General features: G+C 53.9%; 1 protein-coding gene across 3 annotated transcripts; it reads right to left on the bottom strand.

Annotated features, from left to right (window-relative positions):
• Positions 1-6: 6 nt before the first annotated feature.
• On the bottom strand, positions 7-9,459 carry naxe (NAD(P)HX epimerase). Of its 3 annotated transcripts, none has more exons than XM_085978745.1 (7): positions 9,373-9,459; positions 7,466-7,680; positions 6,397-6,505; positions 5,156-5,266; positions 2,860-2,973; positions 1,678-1,825; positions 7-488 (listed from the first exon to the last, which is right to left on the bottom strand). In XM_085978745.1, exons 2-7 carry the CDS (start codon positions 7,651-7,653, stop codon positions 286-288), a joined length of 873 nt encoding a protein of 290 aa, XP_085834871.1. In that variant the 5' UTR covers positions 7,654-7,680; positions 9,373-9,459; the 3' UTR covers positions 7-285. The 3 variants fall into 3 exon arrangements, with proteins under 3 accessions (XP_085834871.1, XP_085834869.1, XP_085834872.1); XM_085978743.1 differs by having other exon boundaries at positions 5,111-5,266; XM_085978746.1 differs by lacking the exon at positions 2,860-2,973.
• Between the last annotated feature and the right edge of the window lie 11,858 nt (positions 9,460-21,317).

Raw genomic sequence — 21,317 nt, forward strand, 5'->3', positions numbered from 1 at the left:
CCTCCTGTGCTGTGAGATTCTAAGATTTTGATTATGAACAGGAGCTCTTTAATTCTATTGACGTCCTGTGCACCGGATCCTGCCCCTCAGAGGAGGCACAGATTGTATAACCACACCCTCCCGAAACCCACCCCGCGATCTAAAGGTCCACGCGATAGCTGGAGCTGCAAGAGACAGAAAGCGAGCGAGCGATTGTCCGGGAGCGGGATGAACCCCCCACGTGCTCACGGGAAGGAGAGAACCCGCCGTCCGTCGGCGCTGCTGCCCCCTGCCGGGGCGGAGGTGTCACAGCAGCTGGCGGACGCACTCGGTGCCGGGGTAGTCGGGCAGGTTCAGGCCGTACTTCTTCTCCAGCGCTGGGGGCACGAAGCGCCCGCCCAGGAAGTGGTAGCGCCCGTGGAAGTGGGCGGCGGCCTTCTTGGGGGCTGTGAGGGAGATGAGCAGGTCGGGCTGGATCCCATTGGGGCCGCCCTTCTCCACGTCCCAACCTGCAGGAGAGAAACGAGAGACCGTGTCAAATCCTCAGAACATGGTTATATGGCTGAACAATCCTGTCCCCCTCTCCTCCACGGTCCATTCCCTTCCCCCTCTCCCTCCCTCTCCTCCATATTCCTCTCCCTTCCCCCCTCCTCTCTCTCCTTCCCCCCTCCTCTCCTCTCCTTCCCCCCTCCTCTCCTCTCCTTCCCCCCCTCCTCTCCTCTCCTTCCCCCCTCCTCTCCTCTCCTTCCCCCCTCCTCTCCTCCCCCCTCCTCTCCTCTCCTCCCCCCCTCCTCTCCTCTCCTCCCCCCCTCCTCTCCTCTCCTCCCCCCCTCCTCTCCTTCCCCCCTCCTCTCCTTCTCCTCTCCTTCCCCCCTCCTCTCCTCTCCTTCCCCCCTCCTCTCCTTCCCCTCTCCTCTCCTCCCCCCCTCCTCCTCTCCTCTCCTTCCCCCCCTCCTCTCCTTCCCCCCCTCCTCTCCTTCCCCCCCTCCTCTCCTCTCCTTCCCCCCCCTCCTCTCCTCTCCTCCCCCCCCTCTCCTCCCCTCTCCTTCCCCCCCCTCTCCCCCTCCTCTCCTTCCCCCCCTCCTCTCCTTCCCCCCCCTCCTCTCCTTCTCCCCTCCTCCTCCCCTCTCCTTCCCCCCCTCCTCCCCTCTCCTTCCCCCCCTCTCCTTCCCCCCCTCCTCCCCTCTCCTTCCCCCCCTCCTCCCCTCTCCTTCCCCCCCCTCCTCCCCTCCACACTCCTTTCCCGTCCCCCTCCCCCTCCTCCTTCCCCCCCTGTTCTTTTGCCAATTATCTTAAATCTGTGTCCTCTGGTTACCGACCCTCCTGCCACTGGAAACAGTTTCTCCTTATTTACCCCTCATGATTTTGAACGCCTCGATTAAATTTCCCCTTAACCTTCTCTGCTCTGAGGAGAACAATCCCAGCTTCTCCAGTCTCTCCACAATAACTGAAGTCCCTCATCCCTGAACCATTCTGGTAAATCTCCTCCGCACCCTCTCCAAGGCCTTGACATCCTTCCTAAAGTGCGGTGCCCAGAATTGGACACAAGGCTCCAGCTGGGGCCTATCAGTGATTTATGAGGGGTTCAGCGTGACTTCCTTGCTTGTATTTATAAAGCCCAGGATCTCGTTATCGACCGGCAGCGCGGTGTGCAGCTGGCCGCCGTTTCTGGACCAGCCGTTGCGGTGTTGCACTCACCTGACGGGATGTCCACGCTGGCAATGGGTAGGGTCACCGCCTCCAGTGTGCCCAGGATGGCGGCAAAGGGCTCGCGCACCTCCCCTTTGAAGCTGAACCCAAAGATGGCGTCGACCACCAGGTTGTACACTTCGTCGATGAAGAGCGGCTGTCGAGCGACGGAGGCGTGGCATTAGACAACAACAACTTGCATTGACGCGGCACCTTTAACGTCACCGCAGGAGCAATTATCAAACACAAATTTGACACCGAGCCACATCAGGAGATATTAGGGCCGGTGACCAAAAGCTTGGGTCAAAGAGGTCGGTTTTAAGGAGCGTCTTAAAGGAGGAGAGAGAGGCGGAGAGGTTTAGGGAGGGAATTCCAGAGCTCGGGGCCCAGGCGGCTGAAGGCACGGCCGCCAATGGTGGAGCGATGGAAATCGGGGGATGCGCGAGAGGCCGGAATTGGAGGAGTGCTGAGATCTCGGAGGGGTTGTGGGGGCTGGAGGAGGTTACAGAGATAGGGAGGGGGGGCGAGGAGGGCCATGGAGGGATTTGAAGACGAGGGTGAGAATTTGAAAATCGAGGTGTTGCCGGACCGGGAGCCAATGTAGGTCAGCGAGCACAGAGGGTGACAGGTGAACGGGACTCGGTGCGAGTTAGGACACGGGGCGGCAGAGTTTGGGATGAGCTGAAGATTACGGAGGGTAGAAGATGAGAGGCCAGGCCAGGAGAGCGTTGGAGTGGTCGAGTCTGGAGGTAACAGAGGCACGATGAGGGTTTCAGCAGCAGATGGGCTGAGGAAGGGGGTGGAGAGGGACGGTCTTCCCCTCGGTGGGCGACAGGTAAGATACTGAGCTACTCTTGCCAGGAACGCCCCAAGTCCAATCCGCACCGAGTTGGGTCATCTCAGATCAGTTGGGCCCTGGCCTTTGGGAGGAGAACATTGGCCAGAGATTCCTCACCAGATCACTGACCTCTTGGGACGTGCATATGTAGGTTGAGTTAAGATACAGATCAGGCTTGATCTCATTGAATGGCGGATCCGGCTCGAGGGGCTGAATGGCCTCCTCCTGTTCCTGTGTTGAAGAGGGAGCCGGACCGGTTCTTGGCTGGGTCAGAGATGGCATCATATAGAGTGCAAGTAGATTAACAGTTAACGTATGCGCGATCCAGGCGATCTCCTGGACACGTTTCTTACCTCCGCAGGGAACTCCGTCAGGAAGGGGATGCCCATTTTCTGGCACTGGGTGGTGAGAGCCTGGAAGAGGGGCTTGCTTGGCCGCTTTGGGTAGAAGATCGTAGGATCATAGCCCTGCGAAAGGAGAGAACATTTACCACAAGGGGCAACTTAGGACTGTCTGGTGTCTCAAAGAGGGTGGAACGAGGCACATCAACCAGGCAGGACTTTACCTGCCTGGACCCTGAAGTCACGACGGAGAAATGGAAGTGAATTCTGCAGAGGGCTGGACCTGCTAACTGAGGGAGCCCATCTCTCCCCAGCCCAGGTTGCCGAGTTGGGGCCAGTCTCGAATGGAGATGTGTCAACTGCCCCTCACCCAGTAGAAATGAACAAACTCGGTCACCACAATGATGGGGGTCGCAGCAAGAGCAACTCTTGAGGGCAGAGTACACAGGAACAGGCCATTCAGCCCCTCGAGCCTGTTCCGCAAGTCAATCAGATCATGGCTGATCTGTATCTTAGCTCCATCCACCAACCTTGGTTCCATAACCCTCGATACACTTACCCAACAAAAATCTATCAATCTCAGTTTTGAAATTTCCAATTGACCCCCAGCCTCAACGCAGCTCAACTGTGTACAGTTTTGGTGTCCATACTTAAGAAAAGACATACTTGCTCTCGAGTCAGTACAAAGAAGGTTCACTCGGTTAATCCCGGGGATGAGGGGATGGACATATGAGGGGAGGTTGAGTAGATTGGGACTCTACTTATTGGAGTTCAGAAGAATGAGAGGCGATCTTATTGAAACATATAAGATTGTGAAGGGGTTGGATCGGGTGGATGCAGGGAAGATGTTCCCGATGATGGGTGAAACTAGAACTAGGGGGCATAGTCTTAGAACAAGGGGCTGCTCTTTCAAAACTGAGATGAGGAGGAACTACTTCACTCAGAGGGTGGTAGGTCCATGGAATATGCTGCCCCAAAAAGCTGTAGAAGCTACATCATTACATAAATTTAAAACAGAAATAGACAGTTTCCTAGAAGTAAAGGGAATTATGGGTTACGGGGAGCGGGCAGGAATTTGGACATGAGTCCAGGTTTGGATCGGTCATGGTCCTGTGGGTAGCGGAGCGGGCCCAGGGGCCGTGTAGCCTGATCCTGTTCCTATTTCGTGTGTCTAATTCTGTTAGATTCAGGAGATGGTTCTGTGATAGTAGATTGGCGGTTAGGATCAGATCAGCCATGATCTTATTGAATGGCGGAGCAGGCTCAAGGGGCCAATTGGCCTACTCCTGCTCCTATTTCTTATGTTCTTATTTTTGAGGGGGGGGGAAAAGAGAGTTCCAGATTTCCACCACCCTTTGTGTGAAGAAGTGATTCCTGACATCACCCCTGAACGACCTGGCTCTAATTTTAAGGTGACGCCCCCCTTGCTCTGGACTCCCCCCCCCCCCCCCCCCCCCCCCCCAAGAGGAAATAGTTTCTCTCTCTCGACCCGATCAACTCCTTTAATCATCTTCAACACCTCGATTAGATCACCCCTTAATCTTCTAAACTCGAGGGAATACAAGCCCAGTCTGTGCCACCTGTCCTCGGAATTTAACCCTTTTAGCCCCCCGGGTATCATTCTGGTGAATCTGCGCTCCCCCCCTCCGAGGACAAGATCTCCTTCCTGAGGGGCGGGGCCCAGGACTGAACCCAGTTACTCCAGATGGGGTCTGACCAGAGCTCGGTACAACTGAAACATAACCTTCACCCCTTATTATTCAAGCAATGTATCTAACCCGTGCTGTACCTGCCCTGGGAGTGTTTGATGGGACAGTGTAGAGGGAGCTTTACTCTGTAACTAACCCGTGCTGTACCTGCCCTGGGAGTGTTTGATGGGTCAGTGTAGAGGGAGCTTTACTCTGTATCTAACCCGTACTGTACCTGCCCTGGGAGTGTTTGATGGGACAGTGTAGAGGGAGCTTTACTATGTATCTAACCCGTGCTGTTCCTGCCCTGGGAGTGTTTGATGGGACAGTGTAGAGGGAGCTTTACTCTGTATCCAACCCGTGCTGTACCTGCCCTGGGAGTGTTTGATGGGGACAGTGTAGAGGGAGCTTTACTCTGTATCTAACCCGTGCTGTACCTGCCCTGGGAGTGTTTGATGGGACAGTGTAGAGGGAGCTTTACTCTGTATCTAACCCGTGCTGTACCTGCTCTGGGAGTGTTTGATGGGGCAGTGTAGAGGGAGCTTTACTCTGTATCTAACCCGTGCTGTACTTGCCCTGGTCGTGTTTGATAGGACAATGTAGAGGGTGTGTGAACTCACAAAGAGTTTGAGGTGTCTTGCGCACACAAGCCCATCTCCGCCATTATTGCCTGGTCCACACAATACCAACACGGCTGGGGTTTCTTTCTGAAGTGACGATAGTGGATATGCCTGTAAGGTAGAGAGAAGTGAGTGAGTAATGGCCACAGCGAAATGTAAAACATCTTTTACAATCAATAAACCATGTGTTTGTACGGCTGGTGATGCTGAGTGACGATAAAAGACGTGCATTTCTCCAGCGCCGTCCATGAACTCAGGACGTCCCAAGCGCTTTACAGCCAATGAAGTACATTTTGAAGTGTGGTCACTGTTGTAATTTGCGCACAGCAAGCTCCCACAAACAGCAATGTGATAATGACCAGATCATCTGTTTTTAGTGATGTTGATTGAGGGATAAATATTGGTCCCAGGACACCGGGGAGAACTCCCCCTGCTCTTCTTCCAATAGTGGCCGTGGGATCTTTTATGTCCACCTGAGAGAGCAGACAGGGCCCGGTTTAACGTCTCATCCGAAAGACGGCCCCTCTGGCAGTGCGGTGCTCCCTCAGTACTGCCCCTCCGACAGTGTGGCGCTCCCTCAGTACTGCCCCTCCGACAGTACGACGCTCCCTCAGTACTGCCCCTCCGACAGTGCGGCGCTCCCTCAGTACTACCCCTCCGACAGTGCGGCGCTCCCTCAGTACTGCCCCTCCAACAGTGTGGCGCTCCCTCAGTACTGCCCCTCCGACAGTACGACGCTCCCTCAGTACTGCCCCTCCGACAGTACGACGCTCCCTCAGTACTGCCCCTCCGACAATGCGGCGCTCCCTCAGTACTGCCCCTCCGACAGTGCGGCGCTCCCTCAGTACTGCACTGGGAGTGTCGGCCTGGATTATGGGTTCAAGTCTCTGGAGCGGGACTCGAACCCACGACCTTCTGAGTCAGAGACGAGAGAGCTAACACTCTGGGAGCCAATACTGGCAGACACGGGGCAGCTCTATACCAAGCTGGTGGGTGCTGGGTGTCCATGTGCCTGCCCAGTGATACGATAGGTGGTGCAGCTGATCACAGAACCAAACGCAGAAGAAATGTCCCTGTTGCACTGGGCCCCGGACCCCCAGCACTTGTTCTTGGGGTGGGGGGTGTGGGTTCGGTGTCTCCAGGCCAGAGGTGTGTGGAGTCATCACCGGGGCTTCGCGCACTTGCGTAAATCTTCCCTTTACCCCACCTCACTGCCCACCCAACGAGAGTTGGGCGCCTACCTTTGCGATGGCAGATGCACAGCTCAGGCCTGCCAGCTCCATCAGCTGGTCCACACTGAACTTGTACTCGTCGAACAACTCCTGGTCAATGGCCTGGGCCTCCTCCTGACTGCGGGCGAGAGAAACAGGAGGTCACCTTACCGGCGGCGCAGGTAGGGGGGACATTGGGCATCAATCCCCAGCTCTCCCTCAGCGAGTACATGCACCAGGAGCCCAGCAACAGCAGGAGATACAGGACTGGCTTCCACCCACCCTCCCTCCACCTCAGTCCCACTCCCGGTCGCTCGCCCACCCACAATCCCATTCTTGAAAAAGGTAGGGAAGGGAGAAGATAGGAGCAGGAGTAGGCCATTCGGCCCCTCGAGCCTGCTCCGCCATTTAATGAGATCATGGCTGATCATCCAAATTCAGTACCCTGTCCCTGCCTTCTCCCCATATCCCTTGATCCCTTTAGCCTTAAGAAATATATCTAACTCCTTCTTGAATATATTTAATGAATTGGCCTCTACTGCCTTCTGTGGTAGAGAATTCCACAGGTTCACCACTCTCTGGATGAAGAAATTCCTCATCTCAGTCCTAAATGGCTTACCCCTTGTCCTTAGACTGTGAGCCCTGGTTCTGAACTCCCCCGCCATCGGGAACATCCTTCCTGCATCTAGTCTGTCTGGTCCTGTTAGAATTTTATAAGTTTCAATGAGATCCCCTCTCATAGTTTCTCTCTCTCTACCCGATCAACTCCTTTAATCATCTTCAACACCTCGATTAGATCACCCCTTAATCTTCTGAACTCGAGGGAATACAAGCCCAGTCTGTGCAACCTGTCCTCGGAATTTAACCCTTTTAGCCCCCCGGGTATCATTCTGGTGAATCTGCGCCGCTCCCCCTCCGAGGACAAGATCTCCTTCCTGAGGGGCGGGGCCCAGAACTGAACCCAGTTACTCCAGGTGGGGTCTGACCAGAGCTCGGTACAACTGAAGCACAACTTTGTATTCCAGTCCCCCTCGTGTTAAAGGATTTAAAAAGCCGCCGCTGTTCACTCTCTGCTTTATTCAGAAGGCGGCCGACTTACCCGAGGTACTTCAATGGTTTCCCGCCCGGGGCGGAACAGCTGGGGTACATCTGGCCGGGTAGCGCCCGCAACTGCGGGCCGGGGCAGAGGAAGTCCTGCGCTCGAGAGGCGCCCAGTCCTGTGCCGCGGAGGGCGTAGCGCGACGACACAAACACGCCGAGGCCCAGGAGGGTCCTGATCCCGAACATTCAGGGACAACCGAGAGAGCAGCCAGCCTGAGCGGAAGAGAGCGGGTATTAATAGAAAGAACTCGCATAATTTCTCCCGCGCCTTTCACCACCTCAGGACGTCCCCAAGCGCTTTACAGCCAATGAAGTACTTTTTTTGAAGTGTGGTCACTGTTGTAATGCGGGAAATGCGGCAGCCAATTTGCTCACAGCAAGTTCCCACAAACAGCAATGTGATAATGACCGGATCATCTGTTTTTAGTGATGTTGATTGAGGGATAAATATTGGCCCCAGGACACCGGGGAGAACTCCCCCTGCTCTTCTTCCAATAGCGGCCGTGGGATCTTTTACATCCATCCGAGGGGGCAGACGGGGCCTCGGTTTAACGTCTCATCTGAAAGTTAAGTGCTTGCCGCAAGAACAGTAACCTCTGTGGTCGAGAGATGACAGATCTCCTTCCCTCCCTTACCCCGCCCCAACCAGCCAATTAATTACTTACGAACCTTGTTGAATTTTTTTGAGGTGGTAACTAACGTGGTAGAGAAGGGAGTGTCTACGGATGTTACTTATATGGACTTCCAGAAGGCATTCGACAAGGATCCGCATAAGAGACTGTGACCAAAATGAGGGTGCATGGAGTTGGAGGCTTGGATAGGGAATTTGGTAGGAAGTAGGAGTAAGAGTGCAGGGATAAGAGAATGGGTATAGACTCAAATTGGCAACTAGTGGTGTTCCCCAGGGTCTGTAATGGGGCCTCAGCTTTTCACCCTATGGATGAAGGAATTGGGAGCCGCGTGTCCAAGTCTGCTGACAACACCAAGTTAGGTGTCACAGTAAGTTGTGTAGATGGGACAAGTTGCAAAGGGACATTGATATATTAAGTGAGTGGGCAAAACTGTGGTAGATGGAGTTCAAAGTGGGGAAGTGTGCTTTCACCCACTTTGGACCCGAGAAAGATTGATCAAAGTATCTTCTATAACCGGGCCAAATGGTCGCCTTCTGTGCTGCAACCATTCTATGATTCTATAAAAAGACGGCACCTCCGACAGTGCGGCGCTCCCTCGGCACCGCCCCTCCGACAGTGCGGCGCTCCCTCGGCACCGCCCCTCCGACAGTGCGGCGCTCCCTCGGCACCGCCCCTCCGACAGTGCGGCGCTCCCTCGGCACCGCCCCTCCCACAGTGCGGCGCTCCCTCGGCACCGCCCCTCCCACAGTGCGGCGCTCCCTCGGCACCGCCCCTCCCACAGTGCGGCGCTCCCTCGGCACCGCCCCTCCCACAGTGCGGCGCTCCCTCGGCACCGCCCCTCCCACAGTGCGGCGCTCCCTCGGCACCGCCCCTCCCACAGTGCGGCGCTCCCTCGGCACCGCCCCTCCCACAGTGCGGCGCTCCCTCGGTACCGCCCCCCCGACAGTGCGGCGCTCCCTCACTACCGCCCCTCCGACAGTGCGGCGCTCCCTCAGTACCGCCCCCCCACAGTGCGGCGCTCCCTCAGTACCGCCCCTCCGACAGTGCGGCGCTCCCTCAGTACCGCCCCTCCGACAGTGCGGCGCTCCCTCAGTACCGCCCCTCCGACAGTGCGGCGCTCCCTCAGTACCGCCCCTCCGACAGTGCGGCGCTCCCTCACTACCGCCCCTCCGACAGTGCGGCGCTCCCTCAGTCCCGCCCCTCCGACAGTGCGGCGCTCCCTCAGCGCCGCCCCTCCGACAGTGCGGCGCTCCCTCAGTACTATCGCTCTCACCGTCCTGTTCGACCCTCACTCCCAGCGCCGCCTGCCCGGCCTCTGGAAATGGAGGCCTTGCCCCGCCCCTCCGACCAATCACCGACCGCTCTGGCCCATCACTCAACCAGCAAGCCAATGGCCTCCCGGAATTTGCGGGCTCTGCTCTGACTGACGGCACTATTAGCCAATTAGCCGCTGCAACGCCCAGGAAGTCCCTCCCTCACCCAATCGGATCGGATTCCTACTACGCTAGAGTCGGCCAATCAATCAGATAAACATCTTCGTCGAGCACGCCGGTCCCCTGAAGCGTCATCAAAAGGGTGGGATTAATATTGACTGACACTTGAGTCAGCCAATGGATGTTGGTACCGCCCTGTTTTTTTTCAGTCAACCAGCCAATCAGATGGAGAAAACGCTCTGACTGACACTTGAAGCAGCCAATTGATGTGCGTAACGCCCGGTTAATCAGAGACACGCCCAATCAGACGGCGGAAAGGGCGGACTTTGTTTTGTTTTGACTGACACGAAAAGCAGCCAATCGCGAGTGAAAGCGCCTTAACAATGCGGAGGGCGGGAGAAGCCGGCCGCTTAGTTCCGCCCCTCCCTCTGACTGACGCCTGTGGCAGCCAATGAGTGATGAGCATTTCCAGTCATTCTTCAGAAATCGGTCCAATCACAGGCGGCGCCCAAAGATTGACACGAGGGATATCCAATCAGCACTTAGAGTCAGTCAGAAAATGGGAACCAATAGGAGAGGCGATGGGGCGGGATTAACCACTTCAGTGCCTGGAGCATTATTACAGGGGGGGTCGGAGGGTCTTTTTTACTTACCCCTGTTGCCCCCCCCACCAACCCCTCACCGCTCCTGAAGGCTCTCTCAGGGTTCCTCAGGTGCCGGCCGCCCGACTGACACAGTCTCCCTGACCAAGCTGTTCGACTGTGGGGGGCATCACAGCCCATTCCAATCCTGACCTCCGTGCAGCTTCGCTCTGACCCCCCTCGCCGGGCAGGGATCGTGAGCAATTTCCTCCCTCCCCAGGCCGCTGCAGACGGCCGCAGGAGCCCCTGGCTGCTTTAATCAGAGCTGGCGTGAGGGACCGGAGAAACCCGCAGTTGCCGTTCCTTCCCCCGGTCAAGCCTGGCAGTAATGCATTTGGCATCACGGCGCTTGTTGTTCTGCTATTGATGTTTGTCTGCGTAGCAACAGTCACCGCACTGTACATCGAGAGACGGTTCAATGTGCTGAGGCAGTATATAAACACCAGGCTTTCTATTCCCTCTCCTCCCTCCTTCCCTATTTGGGGAGCATCTCGGAAAAAAGGGGGTTTATTCCTTCTGTGGGTGTGGGCGTTGTAGTGTATGTACCCGTCTACCTTTAAGGGAACTATTGAATGTAACCGTTCACCTTTAATAGAACTACTTTAGGTGTGGCACTACTTGTTTGGCTTCTGTATACTGTAATACCGACAGTGACCACACCAGTATATAAGTGTTGTGGCAGGATAACTAGGGCAGATTCGCCCGGACCTTCGAATAGTAAAGACCTGTTTGTTTGTTACTTCTGAAGTCTGTGTATTTATTAACTGCACAACCCACAGACTTTACAGTGGCGACGAGTCCGATCGTACCCTGCGGCAAGACTACCAAAGCAACGAAGAGCGTCGAAGAGAGGCAACCGCCCTCGTCGTGCTGCTGAAAGAAAACACGAGGCTGCAGCAGGAGGAAGGTGGAAGACTTTAGCAACAAAAGCTTCCATCAGCAACAGGCACTAACTACCCTTCTACCACGGTGCGGAGTGAGCCGATCAGCTGGAAACAAGGCGGCCGCGGAGACTGTGAGTAGGGGAAGGTGTAGAGAATATCCGGAGGATACAGGCTGTGCACTCGACCACGGTCGAGGGGGAACGGAGCCGGTCAGAAAGTCGGGTCCAACGGCGTCGTGAGACAGTCGGACCTCGATCGGCGGGAAAAGCCGGGCAGCGACCGCAGCCACGAAGCGCTGAGACTGGGAGTAGGCGCGGGAAGAGAAACCCAGCCGCAGCCGGGGAGGGAAACACCGGTCTGCGAGAGGGCTGGGAGGCGAACAGGAACCGTGCGGGTGGGAGAGAGAGACAGAGCCGAGCAAGGGGAGAGAGACTGCGCGAGAGCCAGTCCAGCGGCTGAGCTGTTCTCCACCAACGGGGTACCCAGAGCCGGTGGAACCGAACATGCGGGAGAGAGAGCGACAGAGCCGGGTACGGAGAGAGAGACTGCGCGAGAGCCAGTCCAGCGGCTGAACTGTCCTCCGTTAACGGGGTGTACCCAGCGCCGGTAGAGCCGTGCGGGCGGGAGGAAAAGACAGAGCCGAGTAAGGGGAGCTGTGTGGAAGCCAGCCCAGCGGCTGAACCTGTCCGCTGTGGGGGAAGCGTACCCCTTCCACCGGGAAGAAACGCGGGAAGCCGCCATTAGGCGGAGAAGACGACAGAAGCGGGAAACCACCATTGAAGTGGGCGGGGCGAGAAGGAAAGAGCGGGAAACCGCCATTTTCTCGGGAAACCCGCCATCTTAGAAATAAACAAATAAATAAGAATATTTAAAGAAATACTTGTGTTGTACCCAAGGAAAGGAAGATGCCTAAGCGGGCAGACATCAACGAGTTCAATTCGGAGATAGAAGACTGGGCCACGTACGTAGAACGTATTGAGATACATTGTAAGGCTAACAAAATAGCTAAGGATGAAAAAGCTTTAACCTTACTTAACATGATGGGTGCGAAAACATTCGGGTTGTTGAAGCATCTTCTCTCACCAGCTAAACCGGCAGATCAGACTTTCGATGATATTGTAGCAGTGCTGAAGGATCACTTGAACCCCACACCGTTGATGCTGGCTGAACGATTCAAATTCTACGCAAGAACGCAGAGGAAAGACGAAAGCAATGCGGAATACTTGGTCGAACTGCGTAGGCTAGCGAAATACTGCCAGTTTGGAGGGAATCTGACAGAGGCACTGCGTGACAAGTTCGTATGCGGATTGTCCAAAGAAGGAACGCAGAAGTGACTACTGGAAGAAAATGACCTCACACTGGACAGGGCTGTCCTCATAGCTGCATCGCACGAAGCCGCAGCGAAAGGAACGGCGGAAATGCAGCTAAAGGCGGCGGCACTAGGGGTGGACCAAATTACTTCGAGCACAATAAAATGCTACCGTTGTGGGAAGATAACACACGACCAGAATCAATGCTGGTTTAAGAACCAAGAATGTAGGAAATGTGGCAAACTGGGTCACATCGCTAAGGTATGCCGGTCAGGGAAGAAGACCAACAACCAAAGGAAGCCACCACAAGAAAAGTACAACAAGGTACACAAGGTGGCTGAGAAGAGTTCAGACGAACAGAATTCAGACTCAGACCCAAACAGCCAGGAGCTGGGTAGTCTGAGAATTCACAATGTGAGTAAGGAAGCTGACCTACAAACTATCTGGGTCATACTAAAAATAGCTGGAGTCCAAGTAAGAATGGAGTTGGACACTGGATCAGCTCTATCAGTCATAAATCGAAGGGACTACCACCGGCTATTCTCTCACATACCCTTAAGAAATACCAAGTTCGTATTGCAGACATACACGGGGCATAAGGTATACCCCATGGGGAAGATAAGAGTCAAGGTGAGAGATAGGGGTAAAGAACACCCAAGAATGAACTTGTACGTATTATCTGAGGGGGGACCACCACTTCTAGGACGGGAGTGGATCAAGAGAATAGACATGGAATGGCACTATCTAAAAGCCATAATGAGTGAGGACTCGGTGCAAGCTATCAGCTCAGATTCTGAAACGGATGACGATAAGACCAACGCAAATATGGAAGACAAGGCTAAAATGGACTTGCCGACTATGGTGGAGAAAACGAAGACATGCATAAAGGCTTATGCTACCGAGAAGAATAAAGCTTCAGAGCAGAACTTCAGTTTGACAGAGAATTCTGAGCCTGTTCAAGTTAAGGTCTTATCCACGACGGAAGAACACCGAACTCGGACTCAAACTTATTTCAAAGTACGACAACAATTAGAACAGTTGAGTTACCGTCTCGTACAAGAGATGAAAACAATGGAAAAGTTCTGGGACACCGAATGGGAGAACCTGGAAAGACAGCAGAGGCAGCTAGCTCAAGCAAAGAGCGTCCATAGAGCCATCGTGACAAATTATCGATCACATCTCCCTGATGATGTTCAGGAGTTAGAATATTTGCATGATCTAGAGATACAGCATAAAGGCAAACCACACCACACTGAGGATTTTGTTCTGCAATTGGAGACGGAGCTAGCGCAGGCAAGATTAAGAGAAGCTGAATCGCAGTGTGCACTTAAAGAGATGCAGAAAAAAATCTTGGACATGGAAAAGAGAAACGCTTCTTTACCTGATGTGAATAATGTGGCCATGTTGCAAGAGGAGCTTATAGGGGCGAAACTGAAAGAAGCTAAGCAAAGGATGTTGGAACTTGAAACACAGAACCAAATCAGCAGTAACCAGCTATGTCGAGCAGAGAAGGAGTGCTATGGTCTACATGAGAGGGTGCAATATCTCTCAGCCCAGAATAAGGGACTACTCACTCAGTTAAATGAAAGTAAACGGAAAATGGCTGAGATAGACTGCAAGAATAAAGAAGATTTGATGGCAGTGAGACTTCGAGAGGCAGATAGCATAGCAGCCTTGGCTGAACTCCAACAGGAAATTGCGAAAGACGCAAATGAAGAGGAATCTTCAGGAAGCCAGGATGTTATTCCAGTTCTTCTCTACGACTCCTTACAAGCAGAGTGTGAGAAGTCGAAAGAACAGTATGAACAGGCCCAGGCTACAATTCTGGAGGGGGTTAACTCGGCAACCTCCGGAAAGCTAGTTTCAGTAGAAGCATATGAACAACTAAAGGTTGAACATGAGCAAGAAGTCCAAAGGCTGCAGGAAATTCTTGATGAGCTCAAGGCCAAGACAGACTCATCGGTAGAAGTTCCATCCATAGATGAGAAATTAGAGGTGAAAAACATGGCAGAACATGAAAGACAGGATGTCCAAGAACTCATAAAAATATTGAAGGAAACCCAAGACAAATATGAGGCGGCAATGACCGAGGTTCAACAACTTGAAGGACAGATTCAACTGGGAATCCTTTCAGTGGAAGAAAAGGAAACTGTAAGAAACTCAGAGACTGTAAGAATGGTCCCTGAACATGAACTAGAGAGCATCAGGGCGCAACTTTTCCGAGCGCTGAAAGCCAAAGTACAAGAGGAACAGAAGGTGGAAGCATTGGAGGAAAAGGTGGATGAAATGGAGAAGACTCTGATCCACCGTGTTCCCAGGGAAGAGTTAACGGTCAGCCAACTCCTTCATATGCTGAAGGACAAGACTCTGCAAGGGGAACAATCTGAACACGAGCTTCAATCTTCAGGGGGAAGGAGTTCGGAGCTCTCAAAAGTCACGGAGATAGCTGAGGTGGCAACACAGATTTTACAAGGATGCCAAAAGTACGTTGAATCACGTCAAGGTAAACAGAAGAATGTGGAAACAGTTACTTCAGTAGAAGGATTAAATAGCCTGATAACGCAATTCCCGATGGAAGGGAAGGTATTGAACTCACAAATGAGGTCCGTCGTGAAGGAATGGCAGATAACCCAGGAAGAGCAGGATGAATATGAATGCATGAAGAAGTCTTTTCAAGAAAGATGTCTAGGGAAGGAACCACCGTCAGCTAACGTCCAGATGGGTGAGGAGGAAGAAGAAGGCTCTCTCGCTGGCCTAACTCAGGACGAACCCGAATATTACCATGACCTGTTGAGTGACACTGAATATTACGAGGATGTGGTCTGCCCAGTTTGTGATGAAAACTCCCAAAGTGCTGAAATCCGGATGAAGCACTTAAGGTCTAAGGAACATAGAGAGTTGGTGGCGCTACAGCTGGCAGCCGAGAAAGGAGCTCCGAGAGTTTCAAAAAGGCAGAAAAGAAAAAGAAGAAGCAGAAGATAATAACTGTCTAAAATAGTATCACTTCTACCATCTCAGGCGGGACACTACGAAAGGAGCTAAATTAGTCGAAAAACCGGAAATTAGCAAGACAGCCAGTTGGTTGTAAAAGTCCGCACTGCTGGTTCTACAGGACGAAAGTTCAAGCTGTTACGTCAAGAAAAAGGCTATGGAGGAGTCACGCTAGCCATGTGAACCGGCTACACCAAAGAGATACTGTTTGGAACGAGTCAAGATCAGAGACTGAATCTATGAACTGTTTCCGCAGAGACTGAACCTGTGAACTGTTCCCACCGAGATTATATCTGTAAATTGTTATATGAAGTTGAAGATATGTATGTTTAACAGGGACTCTGTAAGTAATAAGCTAAAAAGGGAGGATTGTAGTGTATGTACCCGTCTACCTTTAAGGGAACTATTGAATGTAACCGTTCACCTTTAATAGAACTACTTTAGGTGTGGCACTACTTGTTTGGCTTCTGTATACTGTAATACCGACAGTGACCACACCAGTATATAAGTGTTGTGGCAGGATAACTAGGGCAGATTCGCCCGGACCTTCGAATAGTAAAGACCTGTTTGTTTGTTACTTCTGAAGTCTGTGTATTTATTAACTGCACAACCCACAGACTTTACAGGCGTCGCGGGCAAAGCCAGCATTTCTTGCCCATCCCCCAATTACCCTTTCGGATGAGACATTAAACCAAAGCCCCATCTGGATGTAAAAGATTCCACGGCACTATTTCGACTGAAGAGCAGGGGAGTTCTCCCCGGTGTCCTGGCCATTGTACCCCCTAATTTTTTGCACAGTCTGCAAAACTTAACATTGGAAAAGCCGGTCCACGACTGCACGGTAGCAGTAGATAGAAGGTAAGAGCCCATGGGATCCAGAGCAACTTGACACATTGGATCCAAAATTGGCTTTGTGGCAGGAAGCAGAGGGTGATGGTCGAATGTTGTTTTTGTGACTGGAAGCCTGTGTCCAGTGGGGTACCGCAGGGATCGGTGCTGGGTCCTTTGCTGTTTGGAGTGTACATTAATGATTTAGATATGAATGTAGGAGGTATGATCAGTAAGTTCGCAGATGACACAAAAATTGGTGGGGTAGTAAATAGCGAGGAGGGAAGCCTCAGGCTAGAGGACGATATAGACGGGTTGGTCAGATGGGCAGAACAGTGGCAAATGGAATTTAACCTTGAAAAGTGTGAGGTGATGCATTTTGGGAGGACTAACAAGGCAAGGGAATACACAATGAATGGTCGGACCCTAGGAAAGACAGAGGATCAGAGGGACCTTGGTGTGCGTGTACATAGATCGCTGAAGGCAGCAGGACAGGTAGACAAGGTGGTTAAAAAGGCATATGGGATACTTGCCTTCATTAGCCAAGGCATAGAATATAAGAGCAGGGAGGTTATGATGGAGCTGTACAAAACGCTAGTTAGGCCACAGCTGGAATGCTGTGTGCAGTTCTGGTCGCCACACTATAGGAAGGATGTGATTGCATTGGAGAGGGTGCAGAGGAGATTCACCAGGATGTTACCTGGGCTGGAGCGCTTCAGCTATGAAGAGAGACTGGACAGGCTGGGGTTGTTTTCCTTAGAGCAGAGAAGGCTGAGGGGGGACCTGATTGAGGTGTACAAAATTATGAGGGGCATAGATAGGGTAGATAGAAAGGAACTTTTCCCCTTAGTAGAGGGGTCAATAACCAGGGGGCATAGTTTCAAGGTAAGGGGCAGGGGGATTTGAGGAAAAACTTTTTCACCCAGAGGGTGGTTGGAATCTGGAACTCACTGCCTGAAAGGGTGGTAGAGGCAGGAACCCTCACAACATTCAAGAAGCATTTAGATGAGCACTTGAAAGGCCATAGCATACAAGGCTACGGACCAAGTGCTGGAAAATGGGATTAGAATAGACAGGGCTTGATGGCCGGCGCGGACACGATGGCCGAAGGGCCTCTTTCTGTGCTGTATAACTCGATGATTCTATAGAGGGAACGTTGGTCCTGCCAATATTTATCCCTCAATCAACATCACTAAAAAAACAGATGATCTGATCATCATCACATTACTGTTTGTGGGAGCTTGCTGTGCGCAAATTGGCTGCCGCGTTTCCTACATTACAACGGTGACTGCACTTCAAAAAGTACTTCATTTGCTGTAAAACGCTTTGGGTAGTCCGGTGGTCATGAAAGCACTATAGAAATGGAAATCTTTCTTTCTTTCTTTGAGAAGGTGGTGGTGAGCCGCCTTCTTGAACCGCTGCAGTCCGTGTGGTGAAGGGGCTCCCACAGTGCTGTTAGGGAGGGAGTTCCAGGATTTTGACCTAGCGACGATGAAGAGGAACGGACGATATATTTCCAAGTTAGGATGGTGTGTGACTTGGAGGGGAACTTGCAGGTGATGGTGTTCCCCTGCGCCTGTTGCCCTTGTCCTTCTAGGTGGCGGAGGTCACGGGTTTGGGAGGTTGCTGCGGCCCTGCGAAACGGAAGGGGTTCCACAAACATCCTCCTGCCCCTGCCCTCCCAGATTTGCCAAAAAAAAAGTTAGGCATTCCCTCTTTCTCATTCCCTTTACTCCTTTCTCTCCAATTTCCTTACCACCCTCTTGCCTTATTCCCACCTGTTCTAATTCTTACCACTGCTCCTTCTCTCTGTTCCTCTTTTCCCTTTCATTCCATTTGTCCTCTTATATCTTCCACAGTTGCCTTTGCCCTGCTTCACATAATAAGATGGCTCAGTGGGCGGCACTCTCGCCTCTGAGTCAGAGGTTCGTGGGGTTCGAGTCCCACTCCAAGGACTTGAGACAGTAATCCAGGCCGACACTCTCAGTGCAGTGTTGAGGGAGAGCCGCACTGTCGGAGGGGCGGTACTGAGGGAACGCCGCACTGTCGGAGGGGAAGTACTGAGGGAGCGCCGCACTGTCGGAGGGGCAGTACTGAGGGAGCGCCGCACTGTCGGAGGGGCAGTACTGAGGGAGTGCCGCACTGTCGGAGCGGCAGTACTGAGGGAGCGCCGCGCTGTCGGAGGGGCAGTACTGAGGGAGCGCTGCACTGTCAGAGGGGCAGTACTGAGGGAGTGCTGCACTGTAGGAGGGGCGGTACTGAGGGAGCGCTGCACTGTCGGGGGGGCAGTACTGAAGGAGTGCGCACTGTTGGAGTGGCGGTACTGAGGGAGCGCTGCACTGTCGGGGGGGCAGTACTGAGGGAGCGCCGCACTGTCAGAGGGGCAGTACTGAGGGAGCGCCGCACTGTCAGGGGGCAGTACTGAAGGAGTGCGCACTGTCGGAGAGGCAGTACTGAGGGAGCGCCGCACTGTCGGAGGGGTGGTATTGAGGGAGTGCCGCACTGTCGGAGGGGCAGTACTGAGGGACCGCCGCACTGTCACGGGGGCAGTACTGAGGGAGTGCTGCACTGTAGGAGGGGCGGTACTGAGGGAGCGCTGCACTGTCGGGGGGGCAGTACTGAAGGAGTGCGCACTGTTGGAGTGGCGGTACTGAGGGAGCGCTGCACTGTCGGGGGGGCAGTACTGAGGGAGCGCCGCACTGTCAGAGGGGCAGTACTGAGGGAGCGCCGCACTGTCAGGGGGCAGTACTGAAGGAGTGCGCACTGTCGGAGAGGCAGTACTGAGGGAGCGCCGCACTGTCGGAGGGGTGGTACTGAGGGAGTGATGCACTGTCGGAGGGGCAGTACTGAGGGAGCGCCGCACTGTCAGAGGGGCAGTACTGAGGGAGTGCTGCACTGTAGGAGGGGCGGTACTGAGGGAGCGCTGCACTGTCGGGGGGGCAGTACTGAAGGAGTGCGCACTGTTGGAGTGGCGGTACTGAGGGAGCGCTGCACTGTCGGGGGGGGCAGTACTGAGGGAGCGCCGCACTGTCAGAGGGGCAGTACTGAGGGAGCGCCGCACTGTCAGGGGGCAGTACTGAAGGAGTGCGCACTGTCGGAGAGGCAGTACTGAGGGAGCGCCGCACTGTCGGAGGGGTGGTACTGAGGGAGTGCCGCACTGTCGGAGGGGTGGTACTGAGGGAGTGCCGCACTGTCGGAGGGGCAGTACTGAGGGACCGCCGCACTGTCAGGAGGCAGTACTGAGGGAGTGATGCACTGTCGGAGGGGCGGTACTGAGGGAGCACCGCACTGTCGGAGAGGCGGTACTGAGGGAGCGCCGCACCATCGGAGGGGCGGTACTGAGGGAGCGCCGCACTGTTGGAGGGGCAGTACTTAGGGAGCACTGCACTGTCGGAGGGGCGGTACTGAGGGAGTGCTGCACTGTCGGAGGGGCGGTACTGAGGGAGCTCCGCACTGTCGGAGGGGCAGTACTGAGGGAGCGCCGCACTGTCAGGGGGCAGTACTGAGGGAGCGCCGCACTGTTGGAGGGGCAGTGCTGAGGGAGCACCGCACTGTCGGAGGGGCAGTACTGAGGGAGCGGTACTGAATGAATGCGCACTGTCGGAGAGGCGGTACTGAGGCAGAGCCGCACTGTCGGAGGGGCGGTACTGAGAGAGTGCCGCACTGTCGGAGGGGCAGTACTGAGGGACCGCCGCACTATCAGGGGGCAGTACTGAGGGAGCGATGCACTGTCGGAGGGGCGGTACTGAGGGAGCACCGCACTGTCGGAGGGGCGGTACTGAGAGAGCGCTGCACTGTCGGAGGGGCAGTACTGAGGGAGCGCCGCACTGTCGGAGGGTCAGTACTGAGGGAGTGCCGCACTGTCGGAGGGGCGGTACTGAGGGAGTGCTGCACTGTTGGAGGGGCAGTACTGAGGGAGCGCCGCACTGTGGGAGGGGTGGTACTGAGGGAGCGCCGCACTGTCGGAGGTGCCGTCAAACCGAGGCCCCGTCTGCCCTCTCAGGTGGATGTAAAAAATCCCACGGCCACTATTGGAAGAAGAGCAGGGGGAGTTCTCCCCAGTGTCTTGGGGCCAATATTTATCCCTCAATCAACATCACTAAAAATAGATGATCTGGGTCATTACCACATTGCTGTTTGTGGGAGCTTGCTGTGCGCAAATTTGCTGACCGTGTTTCCCACATTACAACAGTGACCACACTTCAAAAAGTACTTAATTGGCTGTAAAGCGCTTTGGGACGTCCTGAGGTGGTGAAAAGCGCTGGAGAAATGCAAGTCTTACTTTCTCCTGGTTATCTGGTCATTATCACGTTACTGTTTGTGGGAGCTTGCCGTGCGCAGATTGGCTGCTGCGTTTCCGCTCTGTACTTCATTGGCTGTAAAGTGCTTTGGGATCTTCCTTCTCGCTTACAACTGATCCTGCCATTTGTCTTGCGAATGGGGCTGGATTGGAAAGTCTTGTTTCCCACTGCCCCCCGAAGAACATCTCCCAATTCCCCAAAGGACGGACCCCCAAACGTGTTCGGCTCCGCTCATTGTAGCTCAGTGCTTTCACTATTGTAGTCCTTTTCCTCTCCTCCCAAAATAACACGTTGCAAGGCTGGCCACCTGTGTTTCTAACAATCGCAGTTTCCACTTACAGCCACTGCACTCCTCCAGCTGGCTACAGCAGTTCCCGTCTCGTACCCTGGTTCAAGACTTTGTTTTTTAATCCTACGTCGCACAGAATGATACCCTCGGGGCGTTTTTGTAATTGAGAATGAGGGAACGGAATGGGGGAGGGAGGGAGGGAGAGAAAAAGAGCAGTGAGAGTGAGAGAGAGATAAACATAGCTGATTACCTGACCATGGTAAAGGATAACAAACTGAGAAGAACCTTGACAAGGTACAGACTTAGCGAACATAGCCTAGCGATCGAAAAAGGCAGACACAGACAGACCCGGCTGCCAAGAGAGGACAGGATATGCTCTCACTGCAGTCAGGGAGTGGTGGAGACAGAGATGCACTTCCTCACAGCTTGTGGAAAATATCAGGGCATCAGGGAGAATTTCTACCAAAAATTCTCACAAATATGCCCTGATTTCAGAAATCTGAATGACAACCAAAAACTCCCATTCCTACTGGGAGAGGAG

The sequence above is a fragment of the Somniosus microcephalus genome, unplaced genomic scaffold (genome assembly GCF_052327205.1).
Source record: "Somniosus microcephalus isolate GS21.2 unplaced genomic scaffold, FLI_Smic_1.0 unresolved_chr7, whole genome shotgun sequence".
Taxonomy (NCBI): Eukaryota; Metazoa; Chordata; class Chondrichthyes; order Squaliformes; family Somniosidae; genus Somniosus; species Somniosus microcephalus.

Coding starts and splice junctions, on each gene's coding strand:
- naxe (XM_085978743.1), bottom strand. CDS start 7,653: ATGTTCGGGATCAGGACCCTCCTGGGCCTCGGCGTGTTTGTGTCGTCG. Junction 6,506..7,465: donor AAACCATTGAAGTACCTCGG/GTAAGTCGGCCG, acceptor TCTCGCCCGCAG/TCAGGAGGAGGCCCAGGCCA. Junction 5,267..6,396: donor GTGCATCTGCCATCGCAAAG/GTAGGCGCCCAA, acceptor TCTACCTTACAG/GCATATCCACTATCGTCACT.